Consider the following 17060-nt stretch of genomic DNA (forward strand, 5'->3'; position numbering starts at 1 on the left):
TGAACAAAAAAACCCATATAAATAAATAATTACAAATTGTGATAAATGCTATGAAATAAAGGAGCAGATTATTATGAGAAGAAAATTAATCGGGGCAATCTATTTTAGATAATGAGGTTAAGGAAGTCCTTTCTGAAGCAGTGATACTTCGGTTGATATCTAGTGGGGTGAAGAATAGTTATCCAAGCCCCAAAGGCAAGGGCAGTAAAAGCAAAAATAAATGAGTGGGACTGTATCAAACTAAAGGTGTTCTACACAGCAAAAGAAACCAACAAAACGAAGAGGCAGCCAGCGTAATGGGAGAAGATATTTGCAAACAATACATCCGACAAGTGGCTAATATCTAAAATATAGAAAGAATTCACACAACTCAACAACAACATCAACAAACAATCCAATTAAAAAATGTGCAGAGGACCTGAACAGACAATTTTCAAGGAAGACATAGAGATGGCCAACAGATGTATGAAAAAAGTGCTCATATCACTAGCTAAAAGGGAAATGCAAATCAAAACTACAATGAAATACCACCTCTCATCTTTTAGAATGGCTATTAACAATAAGATAAGAAATAACAAATGTTGGAGAGGAAGTGGAGTCAAGGGAACCCTTGCACACTGCTGGCGGGGTTGTAAATTGGTGCAGCCACTAAGGAAAACAGTACAGAGGGTCCTCAAAAAATTAAAAACAGCAATCCCTCTTCTGGGTATCTACCCCCCAAAATGTGAAGACACTTACTCATAAAGATATGTGTACCCCATATTCATTGCAGCATTACTTATAATAGCCACAACATTATAAAGAACCCGTGGCCTTTGGCAGAGGGTAGCATAAGGAAGGCGTGGCACATATCTACAGTGGAATACTACTGTGCCGTGAAAAAGATGAAATACTGCCATTTGTGACAGCACAGGCAGATCATGAGAGTACTGTGTTAAGTGAAAGTCAGAAGGAAGAGGACAAGAACCATATGGTTTCATTCATGTGGGGTATAAAACAAAAAGCAACTAATGAGCAAAACAAAAACACAAACTCACAGACACAGATAACAGAATGGTGGTTGCCAGGGAGGGAGGGGAAAAGAGTGAAGAGGCTAAAGGGGGCCAAATACATGGTGACGGAAGGAGGCCAGGCTTCCGGCGGTGAGCACATAATGTACTCTAAGGTTGTACACCTGAAATTGGTATGATGTTATTAACCAGTGTTATCCCAATACATTTAATAAAAAATGTTTAAGATTAAAAGAGCAATGTTAGAAGTCAGCAGAGGAGGAGAGCTCGTGGACCGACAGCAGGGCCTTCTGGCGTCCACCTTCCCTGACATTCCCCTCCAGGGCCCTCCTGCACACGGGTGGTCTGTGATCTGGCCCCTGCCCTGGGCAGCCCGCCACTGTGGGCTCCTTGGACCCTAATGTTGTGCTGGTCTGATTGTTTTCTGTCTGGGTTGTGTGTGTTACAGGTACGAGACATCGCTGTTGGATTTGGTTCAGTCCCTGAGCCCGAAGTCTGCTTCCAAACCCCAGCCCCACCCCTCCAGAGAAGCCGGGACCTGGAATCGCAGAACTTGCCGACTCAGTTCTCTAAAATCAACCCGGAACAAGATGGGGGCAGGCAGGACCCCTGAAGACCTGGAGGAGAATCAAATCCTGGAAGATATCTTTTTCATTTGACGCCAAAGCACTTGCTGCAAAATTTCCATCAGAACCTGTGGGGTTTGTAATATACTGATCTAGGATTTTAAAATTTTTGATCACAAGTAATTGTGTCTCTCCTTTCACAGGGCCCTGTCTCACTAGCATCTGTCATGTGTCAAATATAGAAATCATCCCGACAACCCAGGGTGTTTCTGACCAGACCAGTCAGTACATGAAACGCACTCGGGGGAGACGGGTAGTGTCTTCTCCAGGCCGAGCGGATATGGGACACCAACACAGGACACTGTCTGCACGGCAGGGGCCATCGCATATTCAGCTTCGTTTTGAATTTCCTTCTCAATATTTTGCTGAAAAGGACCGGCTTTTTTTTTTTTGACACAAGGAAAACCTACCCACTGAAAGATCCCTCTAATTTAAAAGCAGCCCCTTGTAACAAGCAATTTCATAAGGAGAGACCCTTTTACCTCTCCACCTGTTCTCTCACCACCTGTCTCTACCTAAGTGTGGTCATTTAACTGAAGGTGGAGTCAGGGCTGCCGTTGTCACAAGCAACACTGAAGGCCAAGTGTGAGTCAGGCTCAGTAGTCATCATCCTGGCAGGTGCTCCCCCGGTAAGCAAAAGGGCTCAGTGGGCTAAAGAGAGAGAGGGACCCGCCCCCCAGCCCTGGGAAACTGGGAGGGACCCGCCCCCCAGCCCTGGGAAACTGGCATTAAATCACACAAAAGTGACTACACTAGTGGAGGCAGAAGCCTGAAACACTTTTCCCACCATCCATCAATTTTCCTGAATAGGTAAGAGCAATCTCTCAGTATTTTCTGTTGACCTGAGTGTCCATTTCACTTGCCCTTGTGAACTTCCCACGGTTGTGTCTGGAGGAGGTGCTATTCGAGGGGCAGTAGCATCAGCTCCGGCCGGCTGATGGGCTTTCCCCAGCCCCTCCTCTTTTCCCGGTGTATCCAAGGCCCAGGGTTGACCAGGCTTCGGGTATGCCCTGCCCAGGGCTACTGTTCCGTGCCTCCAAAGAATCTCCACTGCCCCCAAGCAGAGCCTCCCCTGCTTCCCACCAGGCCTCACTTTGACCCCAAGAAAGCCTACGGGAGAATTAACATTTGAGCTCACTCTCTGTTCAGCAGAGCTCATGAGCTCGTCCTCCAGCTGACAGCGGGCTCCAGTGGCCTCTCAGCCTGTTGGGCTGTGTGTGGACCTCGTAGCACCAGTGAGTTTAAAATGTTCCAGCTGTTGGAATGAGGGGACGCACGTCGTCCCAGATGTGCATTACTTGATGACTTTGATCTGGATGGCGTTGCTTTTATTTTCTCTCTTTTTCACCAACCCCAGGCTTGAACTAGGACCAGGCATCTGTCATCCAACCAAGGTCAGACCCCCTAGCCTGCATGGCTTCCCTGAATTCTTTATCGAAACTAGGTTATTCCGGCCTACAAAAGCCTTGCTGAGTAGCTTCCTTGTCTAGAGAGCTCTAAGTCTCATTGTCTCTTCAGGCCAGGCCCTATCACCGCTCTGCAGCCTTCTGCACTTGGGCTCTTTTGTTCTTTGGAGGAGAGGAGAATGGCGCCTGCCACTACCATACCCTTGATCCAAAGTACATGGAAGGTCAGGGCTCACCAGCTGTAGCCATTCACCTAAAAAGTTGAAAAGTCATTGCAGATGACAGTACCCTTTTCAAGTTCGCCCTGGTGAGAGTAAGCTTCATCCCATTTCAGAAAGCTTTTTGAAAACGAAATTTTCTTTGGTGTAATAAAACTGGGGGGCCATCTTCCCAGTTAAAGGCAGGTCTCCAGGACCATGTTTTTCTTGCCCTGCGTATCATAACTGCCCATCTCACACCCACGTCCCCGCGGTCGTCCGTAGCTGCACTCTCACGTCTGGGCAGCGGCGTTCTTCCTGCCCCCAGAGGGGCGGCCAGAGGACGGGCCCCGACGAGAGCTGTGCTTTCTTTCAGAAAGAAGCTTGTTTGCCTTTAAAGGATCACAAGCAAGCTCTAAACTGAAGGCTTTGGGGGTCACAGGCCACAGAATGCAGTTTCATTGTTTCTTTACTTCCCCTGAATGAGCAGTTTGGAAGAGCAAAGATAGGTTTTCAGCAGAGCCTCAGTCAAAATGTTTCACGTGCCACATCCCTCCATGATTTGCCTTTCTCTGTCCTGTAGGCATTTCCTGGGCGAATTTGTGTCTACGCTAACGTTTTCATTATCAATTGAAGTGTGTATGTTAAGATTTTAATGTGTCTTACTTTGAGATGTGTATATGTACGCATATGTATATATATACGTGTATGTGTGTGTAAATGAAAAGCCTGGGAGCTTAACTGCAGACTGACCTGCCAAGAGAGGCCTGGCACACAGGAATCTGCCCTTCCTCTCTGTGAAGTGACCGGTTGGGATCTGCTTGCCCAGCCTCCAGCCACTTCCCCAAAACAAGACTGGACACAGATTGGAGGTGCTGCAGGTGATGCCACACATTGCCCCTCCCCCCCCCCCGCCCACCCTTGTGAGAGAGAACAACCAGTCGATGTTTGCAAAATGGAAAAGGACAGAGTGTGTCCACTGAAGCTCTCTAAGTAGTGCCCTAAGTGCCTGACTTGGGAAACCTAGGCTAATCAAGGAAAAATGTTTGCCAACAGTCACCCTTCCAGGAGTCACGCTCGCTCTGGCTTTTCCAAACCTAACCCCCACAGTGGGAACTTATCTAGAGTGCCCCAGATATCGTGGGGAGGGAGGGACTCTCCTCCTTCAGAGCCACTCTTTCCACTTGGCCCTGCTTCCAGCACATGGCTCATGCCAGATTTGCTGGTCAGAGGCTCTGGGGAGGGGCCCGGCCTGACAGAGCAGAGCTGGGATGAGGTCCATGGTCACGGTCCTTAGGAGCTGGAGGCCTGGCACACTCCTCCCAGCTAACGCTTTATCCCCACCTCGGAGTGCGCTGTTTTTATGTGGGCAACTGTTTATATATGTGTGAGATTTTAGGTTAATAAATTATCTCCATGGCTATTTTCCCCATGCGGTTTTGATCCTGAATTGTGCTCTGAATAAATATCCCTCCTCAGGTCAGTGGGCACAGCTTGAAAGAAAGTAAGAGCAGAGCTCCAGATTATCCAAATGTTACTTCCCTCAGTCCGTGTTAGAGCAGCAGGAGCTCGTGGCCACCTGAAAGGTGAAAGGACAGGCTCTCCTGGCTGACTCCGGCGCACTCCCACACACGGACACCACGCCTCTTCTAGGCTGTGTGGTTGCTGGCACGGAAGGTTCTGTGTGCCTGAGTGCCTTCTATGTGCCTGTCCCCTGCTCAGCAAGGGTGCACTGTTTGTGCTATCTCAGACCGGGAAATGGCCCTGCCTGGTTGGCTTTAGGTGTTGCAAGAATGCAGGTGAGGGCTTGAGTGATGGAGTGCCCAGTTCTGAGATCACACCTATGGGTTCAGCTAAGGTAGCTAGACACCCCGTCCTGCCCCCTGTTCCCCACACCAGCCTGGCATCTTCACCTGAACGCGGAGACTGCGCAGCCTCCCCACAGAGGCAGAGGTGACAGGAATAGAGTCACCACGCAGCCAGCTTCCAAACTAAAGATGAAATAAGTTTTCCCCCAGTTGTCAGAAGGTTACCCTTGAGTTTAGGAATAAAACTGGGGATGAGTGCGGTGAGGGTGACACCCTAGTCCTCAGAGGAAGAATGACCTGGCAGCTGGAGAACCAGTTTCGTAAATTAGTTGCCAATTTCATGGTTTCTCAGAGGGGCTGTTAATGGTGGGTTGTTTCTAAGCCCCTAGGGCTCCATTGGTCCTTTTAGAGGCGGGACCTTGTAACCCCTCAGGCTTCAGCTTCACAGCTCTTTCCCTCCCTGCACACCTCCACCACATGCACTCAGAATTGAGTAGGCTCCCAGAAAATCCTCAGGGCCTTGTCTACCCCACGGACACCATAATCCCTCCCCCCTCCAGAGTCACAGAACTCGATGGATGGGTTGGACCTTGTTGCCCATATAATTCATCAGTTTCATATGCAGATGAAGAGTTCGGAGAAAAGTGACTTGTCTGGGCTCCCACGTCCTGGCAGCGGCAGGTCTGGCTGCCAGGCCGGTGCCCTCCCGCCCACGGCGCATCACTGCCTTGGTCCAGTGTTCCAAGATGAACGTCTTAGAATTTCCACGAGGACTGACCATTCCTTCCACCCCCACCTAAGAAGTGAGCCCTCACAGGCCACACGGCCCACAGTGAGGAAGAAGATAGCATGTTCACTCCTGGGGGCTTGTAGGGGGATAACCCTCCAGGAGCAAGTGCCACCATCTGGACCTCTTTGTGTCGGTGCGCGTGGAGCCCATGGGAAGGCTGTCTAAAGCCACATCCCTGGGGAAAGACAAATCTCTGCAGCAGCATAATGCATGTGACTGCCTTCTCTAAACAGTAAAGGTTGTTATTGCCGTGGTTAACCTCTTCTGAAAATACAGTGGCCAAATGAGGAGGAGGCCTACCTTGGGCGGTGAGGGTGGTGGGTATACTAGTGAAACCAGTAGGTTAGTGCTTGGGCATTCAGTGGGAATGGTCTGTGTCAGGACCTTCAGGGCACGGTCTCATCTGGCTTCTTGTGGCCCAGGATGCTCCTTGGCACTGTCCCCAGACTTCCCCCTTACGGGACAGTGGTCATGGGCACATGTTTTCATTCCTCCTGGCAGATACTCAGGAGTGGGTTTGCTGGTCGTATGGAAACTTTTTGAAAAACTGCCAGGCTATTTTCTAAAACAACTTGACCATTTCACATTCTCATCAGCAGAGTTTGAGGGTTCGTGGACACTTCCTACTCTCCTCGAAACTCCTCCCTTTCACTCATTATTGCCACTCCTGGGAGTCAGCACTGGTCAACCCTCCCTTCTCCTCTCTGCTCTGCTTGCAACCCACAACTCCTGGCCGTCTCCCACAGCCTCACAGCTCTTTTTGGCCTGTGTGGCTTTCCTATGTCCTGTTCTTTTGGATGAATCTGCTTCCACATTTCCTGAGTCATCATTGTGGATGCTCTTCTCTTGGCTCCAGCAATGCTGCCTAGGGCCCCTGTTACAGCCCACCTGCAGCTGCGCTGTGTGGTCCTGCGTGTGGTCCTCCCCATTAGAACACTGTGCACCCAGCTAGAACATACACTGGCCTTGGAGTCCACCCAGCCTTACCATGCGTGAGCTGCCTGCCTTTAGGCAAGTTACATTTAAACTCAGCTGTAATAATTTATAAAATGATTCATAAGAATGGAAGTGATAGTTCCTACCTTACAAGTCCAGTGCCCCAAATGCTGGCCTAACCCTGGAGGAAAAGCCAGAACAACAAGGCCGAGCTCTCCCTGAAAGCAGGGCTAAGCTGGTGTCCAGGGGGCCAGAGGAGCCTGAGGGGGCTGCTTGTACGTGGAGGAAACAGAAGGCCCCAGAGGAAAGAGCAGTGTTGGAGTTTGTGAGAAAGTGGAAGGTTGACCAGAAGACCGGGCTCTGCCTGAGGTCCGTAAAGGGCCCCACACTGGCTGCCCTGTCCCCGCTGCAGTGCACGGTGGGGCAGCCTCGGCTGGTCCCTCCTGGCCACCACCACACGGACAATGGCCGGATCACAGCCAGGATGCCCAAGGCCCACTGGGCTTCACCTGTTCTGCAGGTGTAAACCGTGGTTGTTTCCTGCTCATCCTTCTCTCCCCCACACGTCAGCCCTTTAAGTGCTGAGGGGCCGGAGGAAGGGAAGTTCTCTGGCCTCTTGTCACTGCCAGTTGAGACAGTGAACTTCACAGCCCAGTTTCAGCATTCCTCCCCCCACCCACCCCGAGCTGGAGGTGATTTAAGCTTGTTGGATTTATATAACATTGAGAAACGGTAAACTGTGTAAATGTGCTATGTTTTTCAGGGACAGTTATTTATGGAGGGGCATCCTTAACTCAAGTGCAGCAGTGTTAAATCATTATAATAAATTCATGCTATTCAGACTTTCTTACATTGTAATAAATTTTTTCTAAGCATGAATGAGGAGATATTCCTCTAATATACCATTATGTATTTCTTCTCAAAATGACACAGCTTACTATATCAACTTGGAGAATAACAGAAGGAGATTTACTGCTTTGGAGAAAAAAATAGTTGAGTAGCAATGAATTTGAGAAAAGAACTTGGGACCACTGACCCCAGAAGAACTTCTCCTGCTTCTCCGCTTGCTTCTTCCCCCCAAGGAGCAGCAGCACGTGCACTCGCCGCAGGGAGGGCCTGGCCAAGGGTGCGCCCCCCGAAATGCCCCAGCTGAGCTTCAGAAGAAACTTTGAGCAGAGAAATGGGACCAGGGACCCTAGGGGACTCTGTCGGGTCCCACTCAGGAGGAGGTGTCAGAGTGAGGCTCTGTCAGAAATGAAAACTCTTTCCCCACGATGTGAAATTTTTTCCAAAAGCATCAGCCACCCAGCGTGCAGCTGTCTCTCATCACCTGTCTCACCTCACTCCTCACCTGGATGCCCACATGGACTGGGGATTCATAGCTTTCACCAGATTCTCACAAGAATCTGTAATCCAAAAAGTTCAGGAATCGCTGGTATTCGCTAAAACCTGAAGCATTTTTGACTGTCCTCTATGTATCAATACCAGGCAGGGTCCCGCAGCAGCTGGAGCTGTGTGAGCTGCAGGCAGGGTTCTTGGGAGCCAGTGTGGCCCCTGGGAGGGGGACTTCGACCAGAATTTTCCCAGAAGATGGGACATTTGAGCTGGGTCAGGACAGGGAGAAGGGTGGTGATCCAGGCAGAGGAACAACATGTCGAAGGCAAGGAGACCCGGAGCCCCAGGGGAGTGAGCTCATGGACAGGCCAGAACACTAGGCTGCTGTTGAGAGACTCGGAGGAGCAGCAGGGCCCAGTGGAAAGAGGCCTGCACTGACCCAATACTCGGCAAGTCCCCTCACCATTGCAAATTCCACGCCCGTGTCTGCAAAATGTAGATAGCACATCTAGGCACACCTGCCTTACCAGGCCCAGTCCCCGTGGGGGGCCGATGAAAGGAGGCTCCTGCACCTGCTGCATAAACAACTGCAAAGCACTTTAAACATATCAGGTGTTTTCACAATTGATCTGAAGGCTGGCCCGGGGCCAGCAGGGGGTTGTGGGGCGGCGGGGTCCTTGGAAACATGGGGAGTTGGGGATTCTGTGCCAGCCAGGCAAAGTTCAGCCTGCCAGCTCCCAACCCTTGCTGCCTACCACTGCAGTCCCCACCTCAGGCAGCACTCCCAGCGCCCTCACTGGCCTCCAGGGGAACATTCCAGGGCACGTTTCCCCAGTTTCAGAATGTCGCTCCCCTCTGTTTCTCCCGCCAGCCTGGGCTGCCTTCCCACCTCATCCCCTGTGCAGGGTGCTGGTCACCCCCACCTCAACAGCCCTGACTCTCAAGGCCCCAGTCTGAGGACTGTCAGGAGGCGGCAAAGCCAAGAGACACTCCAGAGTGGGGACCCCTGGGCTGTGGCCCACCTGCCTCCCTAAGGGTCCTGTGGGTCGCCCATACCTTCCCTTCTCCCCATCCCCACCCCAGCCTCCTCTGTCCACCTCAATGTTTTCAAACTGGTCCCTTCTCTCTTCAGAACTGAAGAGAATGTTGTTTTCTCCTTTCACCAGACAGACTGCTTCAGGGGTGGGGACAGCCACCCCCAAGGCTAGCCAGGGCTGGAAGCATTTCACGGGAGGCCATGCAGCCCCCTCCGCGGCCTTGTCACGCTGCCCTTGACACCCACTTCTCATGTCCACGTTGGGGGCCTCGGTGTTTTCAAACATTTCATTTTGCAGTCAGACTTATAGTAAAGTTTTGGAAATAATACAAAGAATCCGTGTGTACTCTTCACCCACTTATTCTCACACATGTTACTTCTTTTCCCGAAACATTTGAGAGTAAATTCCAGGCATGCTACTCTCCTTTCCCCTAATAGCTCAGCTTGTATTTCCTAAAAACAAGGACATTCTCTTACATAACCACAGTTCAGTGATCAAAATCAGGAAATTGACATCAATACAGTGACACGATCTAATTTACAGACCTCACTTCGATTTTGCCAGGCTTCCTTTTTAGGTTTCCTCGCCTCAAATGTTCTTTTTAACAAAAGAGAAATAAATTCGAACCCAGGATCGAATCTGTGATCACAAGCTGCTTTAGTTAACGTGTATCTTCAGATGAGTACAAACCATTTATTTTGTAGAACATTCCCCAGCTTGGGTTTGTTCTCTTGTAATTAAATCCCGGCTGCGCATTTTCTGCAAGAATAGTGATGCCGTGGCCTTCTCAGGGAATCATACTGGAGGCCCCTGATGGCTGCTGCACCCTTCATTCCAGGTGATGTTAACTTTGATCAGCTGGTTAAGTGATGTCTGCCACGTTCCTCTGCTGTAAAATCAGCAGCTCGGCTTGTGTAATTTATAAGTCTCCTGTGGGGCAGGGGGGCGGGGATCTCTGAGACTACGCGAATACTGTTTCCTGTCTACCTCTCACCCACTAGTTACAGCATACGTTGGTGATTTGGCACACGCCATTTAAACCCTTGGTCCTGTGCTATGTTCGCTCTACCCTCTTTCACCAGCTCAGTTCTGGGAGAGAGATGAGAAAAGGAGACTGTTCGCCTCTTGTCCTCGGGGCCTTCAGCTGGGGAGGGAGCCCGCCACTCACAGGGCCAGTGAAGTGGAGCCCCCAGAGCGGATGGACCCTGCAGTGAGGACAGGGAGAGTTGGAATGGTCAGAATCTAGAATAATATGAGAATCTGTTTCCATGGGCCATTTTTGAGGGCCCTATCAGACCCTGTCCCAAATGTTTGTCATCCAAGGAAGCCTCAGGGTACTGAGAAGACTGTTCAGATCCCAGGTCAGGGGCAAGGGGGTGCAGAGGGCCTTTGCTGAGAGCGTGCTGGGCCTGGGGTGCTTCAGAAAGGGCTCCTGGGAAGCATTCCGAAGCTCCTTTTGTTCATTCAGCACACATTATTGAGCACCTACTATGTACCAGGCATTGAGTTCAGTGCTGAAGGCACAAATGCTCCTAGTTCTTGGTTCAGTGGGAATGCGTTGGGCCCAGAGGCCCCTTCAGGTCGCCCAGCTCTCAGGCAAGACAGCCAGTGTCCTCTGCCCCCGTGAAGGTGGAAGGAAGGGGTGGGTGAAGCACAGCTGCGTTCTCTCATCCAGGGCACTCTCATCTGGAGTGCTAGGCGGACGGTATCCCTCCGGCTTCTCCCACCTCCACTGCCTTTCCCGGCACTGAGCAGTGAGTCCCCGGGCACGCTCCAGCTGGGCCAAATCTGCAAGACCCAGGGTGCCTGCTCACTCTACAAGGAAGGAAACCAGCAAAGAGGCCTGTGCCTCTCCAGGACAGTCCTATCTCCACTCTGGCCTGTGGTCAGACTGTGTGTCTTTGAGGCTTGAAAAGAGAGTCAGGGAAGAGGCTTCCGAGTGAAGAGGCATTCTACATGACCACCCCTTCCACTGTAATACAGTGGTTACAGGCATGGAACCTGCCATCGAGGGACCTGGGCTCAAACCCCAGCTCTGCCGCACCTCGTGACTTCCAGCACGCCCCTTCAGCTGGTCTATAGAACAGGGTCCAGTGTCGTTGGGGGGGTTAACCGAGATGCTGTGAGTGTCTGGGTGGTCAGTAAGTGGGCCATTTTTAAATGAGACCAGTGTCTTCCTGAGCTTATTCCCTGCCTACCTAAGACATCTGGGGTTCTTCCAAAGGTCTGGGGTCCCTTCTTCCCCCATGCCCCCTTCCCTCAGGCTCTGTTTAGCCCATTCACCCTCCAGTACTTGGCCCTCGTGTCTCCTCGCCCCCAGTCTGGGTTTCGTTGCCTCCCTTGCCAGGGTGTTCCTGGGCCCCCTGCCTAGTTCCACCGCGTGATCCTGTGGTGGTCTTCTGCTTATCGGGGAACTTCTTTTTTTTTTTAATTGAATTTGTTGGGGTGACATTGACATTGGTTAATGAAATTATATAGGTTTCAGTGTGTCTATAATCAGGGAACTTCATATGGCGAATGGGTACAGTTTTAATCTGGGCTCCATTACTTCCTTGCAGTGTGACTTTGGGCAAGTTACTGACCATCCCAAGTCTCTGACTGTTCCTTGCAGAATTACTTCGAGGACTGGAGATAATACCTGCAAGGTACCTGGGGTTGTGTCTGGAAGTTGGCTGCTTGGGCACTGCCTTGGTCACTCCACCCACATCCTCAGCACGTGGCCTGTGCACTCTAAATGTTGGTTGAGCAGCTTAGGGAATACTTATACTCACTCTCCTGGGGTAATTTTCATTAAAAAGCAGAACTAGGTGAGGCCCAAGCCTAACCCAAAGAAAAAGTCCTGACAGCGGGACCCAAGGCCCCAAGCAGGACTGGAGTGCAGTGGGCAGGTGTGTTGGGTTAGCACCGTGGCCCTTGCGTTAGTGCCCGGGGGCTGCCCATGGAGCCAATGTCCTGCAGGGAGAGAGTAAACCAGTGAAGGTGACTACCTTACTCTGCAGCTCTTCTATGGACCCCAAGAGCAGGAGTGGAAGGTTGGCAGCACCTGGGCCCACCGGATGTCCTGCCATCCCAGTGCCCCTAACCCCCTGAGCTGGGCCCCTGGAGGAGGTCGGGAGAGAGGGCCAATGGTGATGATGATTCCATGAAGACTCGAGATGAGGGGAACCTCCATAGCTCACTTGGAGGGGTAACCTTCAGAAATGGTTAGAACTGCCCCTTGGTTTTGGTGATGGAGAACCAGTTTGCAGACCTTAAGAATTTGCTTATAGCTTTCTCCAGATTTCAGTGTTCTGGGGAAACAGAGCTGACACAGCTTGAAAGGTTTGTGAACTTCAGGTAGCTGCATAAAATGTTAATAAGTATTACATTTATTTCCACTGAATTTCCTCTCCTCATTAATAATAAAAGCTAAGCGGGTCTTTGGGTTGCTTCTCTCTCCTTGCATCATCTCCCTTCTGTCCCTATCCCCAGCAGGAGCTACCAGGCAGGGGGAATCCGGGACTCATTAGAAATGAGTTTTGTAACTTGTCACTCACCTTGGAGAAGTTCATTTTCAGCCCAGATGATCAAGGAGAGAAGGGAAGAAAAGGACTGGTACCTAAGTCATATTGGTGATGCCGTTTCTTAAAGGTAAAATTGGAATTGTGCAGAAAAAAAATGTGAGGTGGAGAAGGGAAGGGAAATGGGAGATCTGAGAGAAGGGCTGGAGGGGGCAGCTGTGCTGAGAGCGCACGACCAAGGGGCACAGCGGGTAGAGACGAAGAGCACAGCTCTGCCGCAGCGCTGGGCTGGAGCCGACTCCGTCATCCCAGCAAAGGCTTAACCTCTCCGAGCCTGCTGCCTCATCTGTAAAATCAGATGACGCCTGCCTCAGGCAATTAGTTGAGATTATACTCAAGCAGCTGTCAGCACAGTGTCTAGCTCAGAGCAGGCACCCCATAAGTGACAGCTACCCCCATGCTGATAAGAAAAGAGTCCCAGTGATAAGAGTGTGATGGGAAGGGCCCGATTCCTCTATCCATCCTGTGGGGTCCTGAGCATCCCCGGGCCTGGGCTCATCTCTGGGACCCCCGTGGTCCAGCTGTGGGAGCCTGGGAACGCCACTGCCTGGTGCTGGGTCGCCCTGTTGAAAAAGGATAATGGCTGAGCTCTTCACACCAGCGTACCCTGCATCTGCACATGACAGACCAGGGTAAACAGAACAATGGATAACACACTGGAATGGGTGGCTGGATTTGGAGCTAGAAGAGTTTTTGTTGTACACTTTATCATAGTTTTTGAATTTGGAAATACATGGATATGTTACCTATTCCAAAAAATAGATAACATTTTAAAAATGGGAAGACCACATTGATATGCAACCAGAAGCCATATTGAACCAAGAGGAAGGTGGCTGCAGGCGGTCACAGCCACAGCGGTGCCGGGAATGCTCTTGGGAAAAAGAAATGGCCACGTGAGAGGAAGGGGCATAGGAACATCAGCTAATTGGGGTCCCTGCGAAAGAGTGTGAGCAGTGAGAGACAGGCCTGTGCACCTGCACATGACAGGAATTCTCTGGGAGACTTCCTTAAGTCCACAAGCTGACTGGACTTAAGGAAATGACTTGAAGTGGTCTGGTGTCAAGTTCAAGCTTGCTTCAGTAGGGATGTGAATTGTCAATGGGACGGAACTAAGGAAAGGGAAGAAGGAGGGGACCAGGGCCGGGACTATTCATTCAGAGCATCTGTACTATAAAGGAATTTATAATTCACACAGCCCTTGGGGTGGCATGTAGTTGTATGTGGCTGTATCTGATTTACTCCTCACAACTCTTGGGGTGTGTCTGTGTGTGTGTTATTGTCCTCATTTTAGAGAGAAGGAAACCAAGGCTCAGAGAGGTTAAGTGACTTTTCTGAAGTAGCACAGAAGGTATTTGGGAGCACTCAGATTTGCATCCCAGTCTGCCATCAAAGCCCATGCCTTTTTCTCTCTGATGCACTCATCTCCAGCCTCCTCCTGGTCTGGGCAAATCCTGGTTAGAGCTTCACAGAGGGAGTGAGAGGGTCAAGGTTCCCTGCAGAGATGAGGAGTTAGGCTAGCCTAAGGAAAGGGGAATTGCGGTGACAAGGAGGGAGGGCCCTGGGGTTCCTGTGCTGGCTCTCCAGCCTTCCACCCCCTTACTAGCCAGGCCTGGGGGCATGTGGTGGTGGTGAAGAGCAGGGACTGCGGTGGGGGAGAAGGGCAGGTAACAAGAGGGAGGACGGCTTAGAGAAATAGAGTGACGGGCAGTAGAGACAGGAAGGTGTGCACCTGTTCCGAATGTGCTATTATTACTTCAAAAGCATTTTCAGAAGACCTACCTCTTTGGAACGTGCCTTCAGTTGTCTGTAATTTGTTCTGTCCTTCCTGCCTTAACCCGTTCAGGCAGGCAGTGAACCAGCCCTGACCGAGGATCTGACTGTCAGGGGTGAACAGTCTGTCAGAGGTGGGACATCAGTGGTGACAAATGTTTATTTGGGGTGGATTCCATTTAGGGAGACAGACAAATGGTGTTCACAAGCAAGTCTGATGCTGTCACCTTGGGCAGGGCGGGGCCCCTGAGCTCACTGCCCAGACATCACTCATCCTTACCCCAGGGAGAATGCTCATTGAGGCTCGATCCAGGCGTAATTCCCACGATGGCCCTGCAGACCCCACGTCAGGAGGAGTGCGGAACTGCCTGCAAGGACTTGGGGCCACTCCTGTGTGTGGCGAAGCCCTGGGACAACTGTCTTGCTCCACTGCTGCTCTGGGTGTGGGAGTGACATCCAGCTCAGGATAGGGGAAAAGCCAGACCTTCAGAGAAACCGAGGAGATGGGAGCTATTAACTGAAAGGTCTCCGTAAACAGTTTCTTTTCAGGTGAGCGTCACAGAGGAAGCAGGGGAGAAGGGAGAGGAGAAGAACATGAGAGAAGATGAGCGTGCAAAGGGGGCAGTCGAAAAGCAGAAAGGCCTTTCAAAGTGCCACCCTACGCCAGGCTGGAGGGAACCGGGGCCAGGGCCCACCCTCGGGTAAGGCTGGGAGAGGCTGCAGCTCTCCCGACACTGCCACAGTGAGGGGGCAGCCGCCCCAAGGCCAGAGCCAGCCTGCGGACATCCGTGCGGCAACGAGGCCTTGGAGGGAGACCGAGGTATCTGCCCACGGAATGCCTTCATGCCTGGGATGTGCTTGGGAGGTGCTCATGAGCTGATGATGTGTGTTGACAGTAGGCGGTGAGTACACAAGTTCTGTATGCAAGTATCTCTACTTTTCATTAAGTTTGAGATAAAAGGTTTATGATAAAAAGTCTTTTGAAAATAGGGGAGCTATAAAGAAATTACAGACTGCAGGTAGAGTCACAGCAGAGGGATCTAAGCCATAGAATATAAGCAGAAGTTAATGAGAATTGTGTCTTGGGTTTTCTTAACACTACAAACCAGGGATTCTTAACCCAGGGATGATGGATGAGCCGTGGGGTCCCCTCTCGCCCTGCGACAGTGTGCAGACTAACCTGATGTTTTCCAACAAGTTTTTGAGGAATCTGTGGCTTCCCTCCAGAGGTTATAAGTTGTCTTCTCTCTTAATTGTGCCATGCCTCCATTTGTTATTTTGAATGTGGTTTTTAAATAGAGCATCTATTTTCTAGAACTGACTTAGTCCTGTCTGGGCCCTGTGTTTTCATCCCTTCTCTCAGTCAGCCATGCCTGGATCAAAGCAGAATTTGGTTGACCTGCTTTGCAGCCCGGGCCCCTGGGGGCAGCTCCAGGGACACTGGTGTTGTCCCTGTGCCAGAGGGAACGGTCCACCATGGGGAGGCGAAAACCAAAAACCTGGGGCTGTCTGGGGAGGCCACCGAGGCTCCCTAGGGTCTGGGACAGTGACAGGAGGAGGAGCTGTTGAGGTTGTTATCCTTTGGCAGACTCATTGCCTTTTGGACGCAAATGTCCAATAGGAACCTCAGTTTTGAATAGTAGGAGGCTTAAAACTCAAAAGATTCCTTAAAAAACACCTTTCCATTCCTCACATGGTAGCATGACCCCCAGTCTGACCTCCAGCCCTTTGCAGTGAAATCCTCCAAAAAGTCCAGAGCCGCACAGGCTCCCAGGACGGCGGAGCAGGCTGTCACCTCGGCTTGCTGCCGGGGCCGGGAGGAGTGTGGGCTAGTTTAGGGGACAGGGAGACTCTCACACGCAAACCACCTCCACATTCAAGTCCTGGCTTGAAGGCCGGCCCCATTCCCTGTGAAGGCCTTCTCTGCCCAGGCTAACATTTCACAGGCTAGTGTGAGAAACACGGACTTGGGCCCGGCCCTGGGAAGAGAGGAAAGACGGGACACAGGGCTCCAGGTGTTGCTCTGTAGCTGGGGCTCTGAGCTCAGCTCTCTATCACTCTCCCTCAGAGAAGACAGGTGAGGGCAGAAGCCAGTCCCCACTCTCCCTCGGAAGGGGGCACAGACAGACAGGCAGACAAAGACCTTTGTCTCCCCAACCAGGCGTCTGAAACCACAGGGCTTCCCTGCCCCCTACACAGAGGGAGATGGAGACCCTGGGTGGGAGTCTGCCCATGCCTAGACCAGGCTGCAGGGCTGCAGGCTGGGGGTGGGGAGGGGGTGAGATGGGCCAGGATGGGGCCTGAAGCCGGCTTGTGGCTTCTGTGCATCACCTCCAAAGACGCCATTCCTTCTCCTCCACCTCCCCTCCCCCAGTCCAAGTTCATGACCTTCCTCATCTAGAGCCCCTCATGCTGCATTACCTTCCTTCTCAAACCTCCTCTGGCGTCAGGGTTTGGACATTCTGTCCTGATAGAGAGGTGGGCAGCACCCCAGAAACCTACCTCCTCTGCACTCCCTCCCATCAGAGCCCCAACCCTGTGGGTACCATCCGGAATCCTGGGTTTCCTCTAGCCACACAAACTGG

The 17060-nt window shown here is 51.4% G+C and overlaps 1 protein-coding gene across 3 annotated transcripts in view; it reads left to right on the forward strand.

Moving 5' to 3' along the window:
• KIAA1328 (KIAA1328 ortholog) overlaps positions 1 to 4121 on the forward strand; it is a 230727-nt gene extending 226606 nt beyond the window's left edge. For all 3 annotated transcript variants that reach the window (XM_045849863.1, XM_045849864.1, XM_045849865.1), the window contains one exon: positions 1459 to 4121. In XM_045849863.1, the coding sequence (XP_045705819.1) occupies positions 1459 to 1669 (211 nt within the window). In that variant the 3' untranslated portion in view covers positions 1670 to 4121. The remainder of the gene's footprint in view (positions 1 to 1458) is intronic.
• The last annotated feature ends 12939 nt before the right edge of the window (positions 4122 to 17060 follow it).

Source organism: Phyllostomus hastatus, unplaced genomic scaffold (genome assembly GCF_019186645.2).
Source record: "Phyllostomus hastatus isolate PE091 unplaced genomic scaffold, TTU_PhHast_1.1 phas_contig_80, whole genome shotgun sequence".
Lineage (NCBI taxonomy): Eukaryota > Metazoa > Chordata > Mammalia > Chiroptera > Phyllostomidae > Phyllostomus > Phyllostomus hastatus.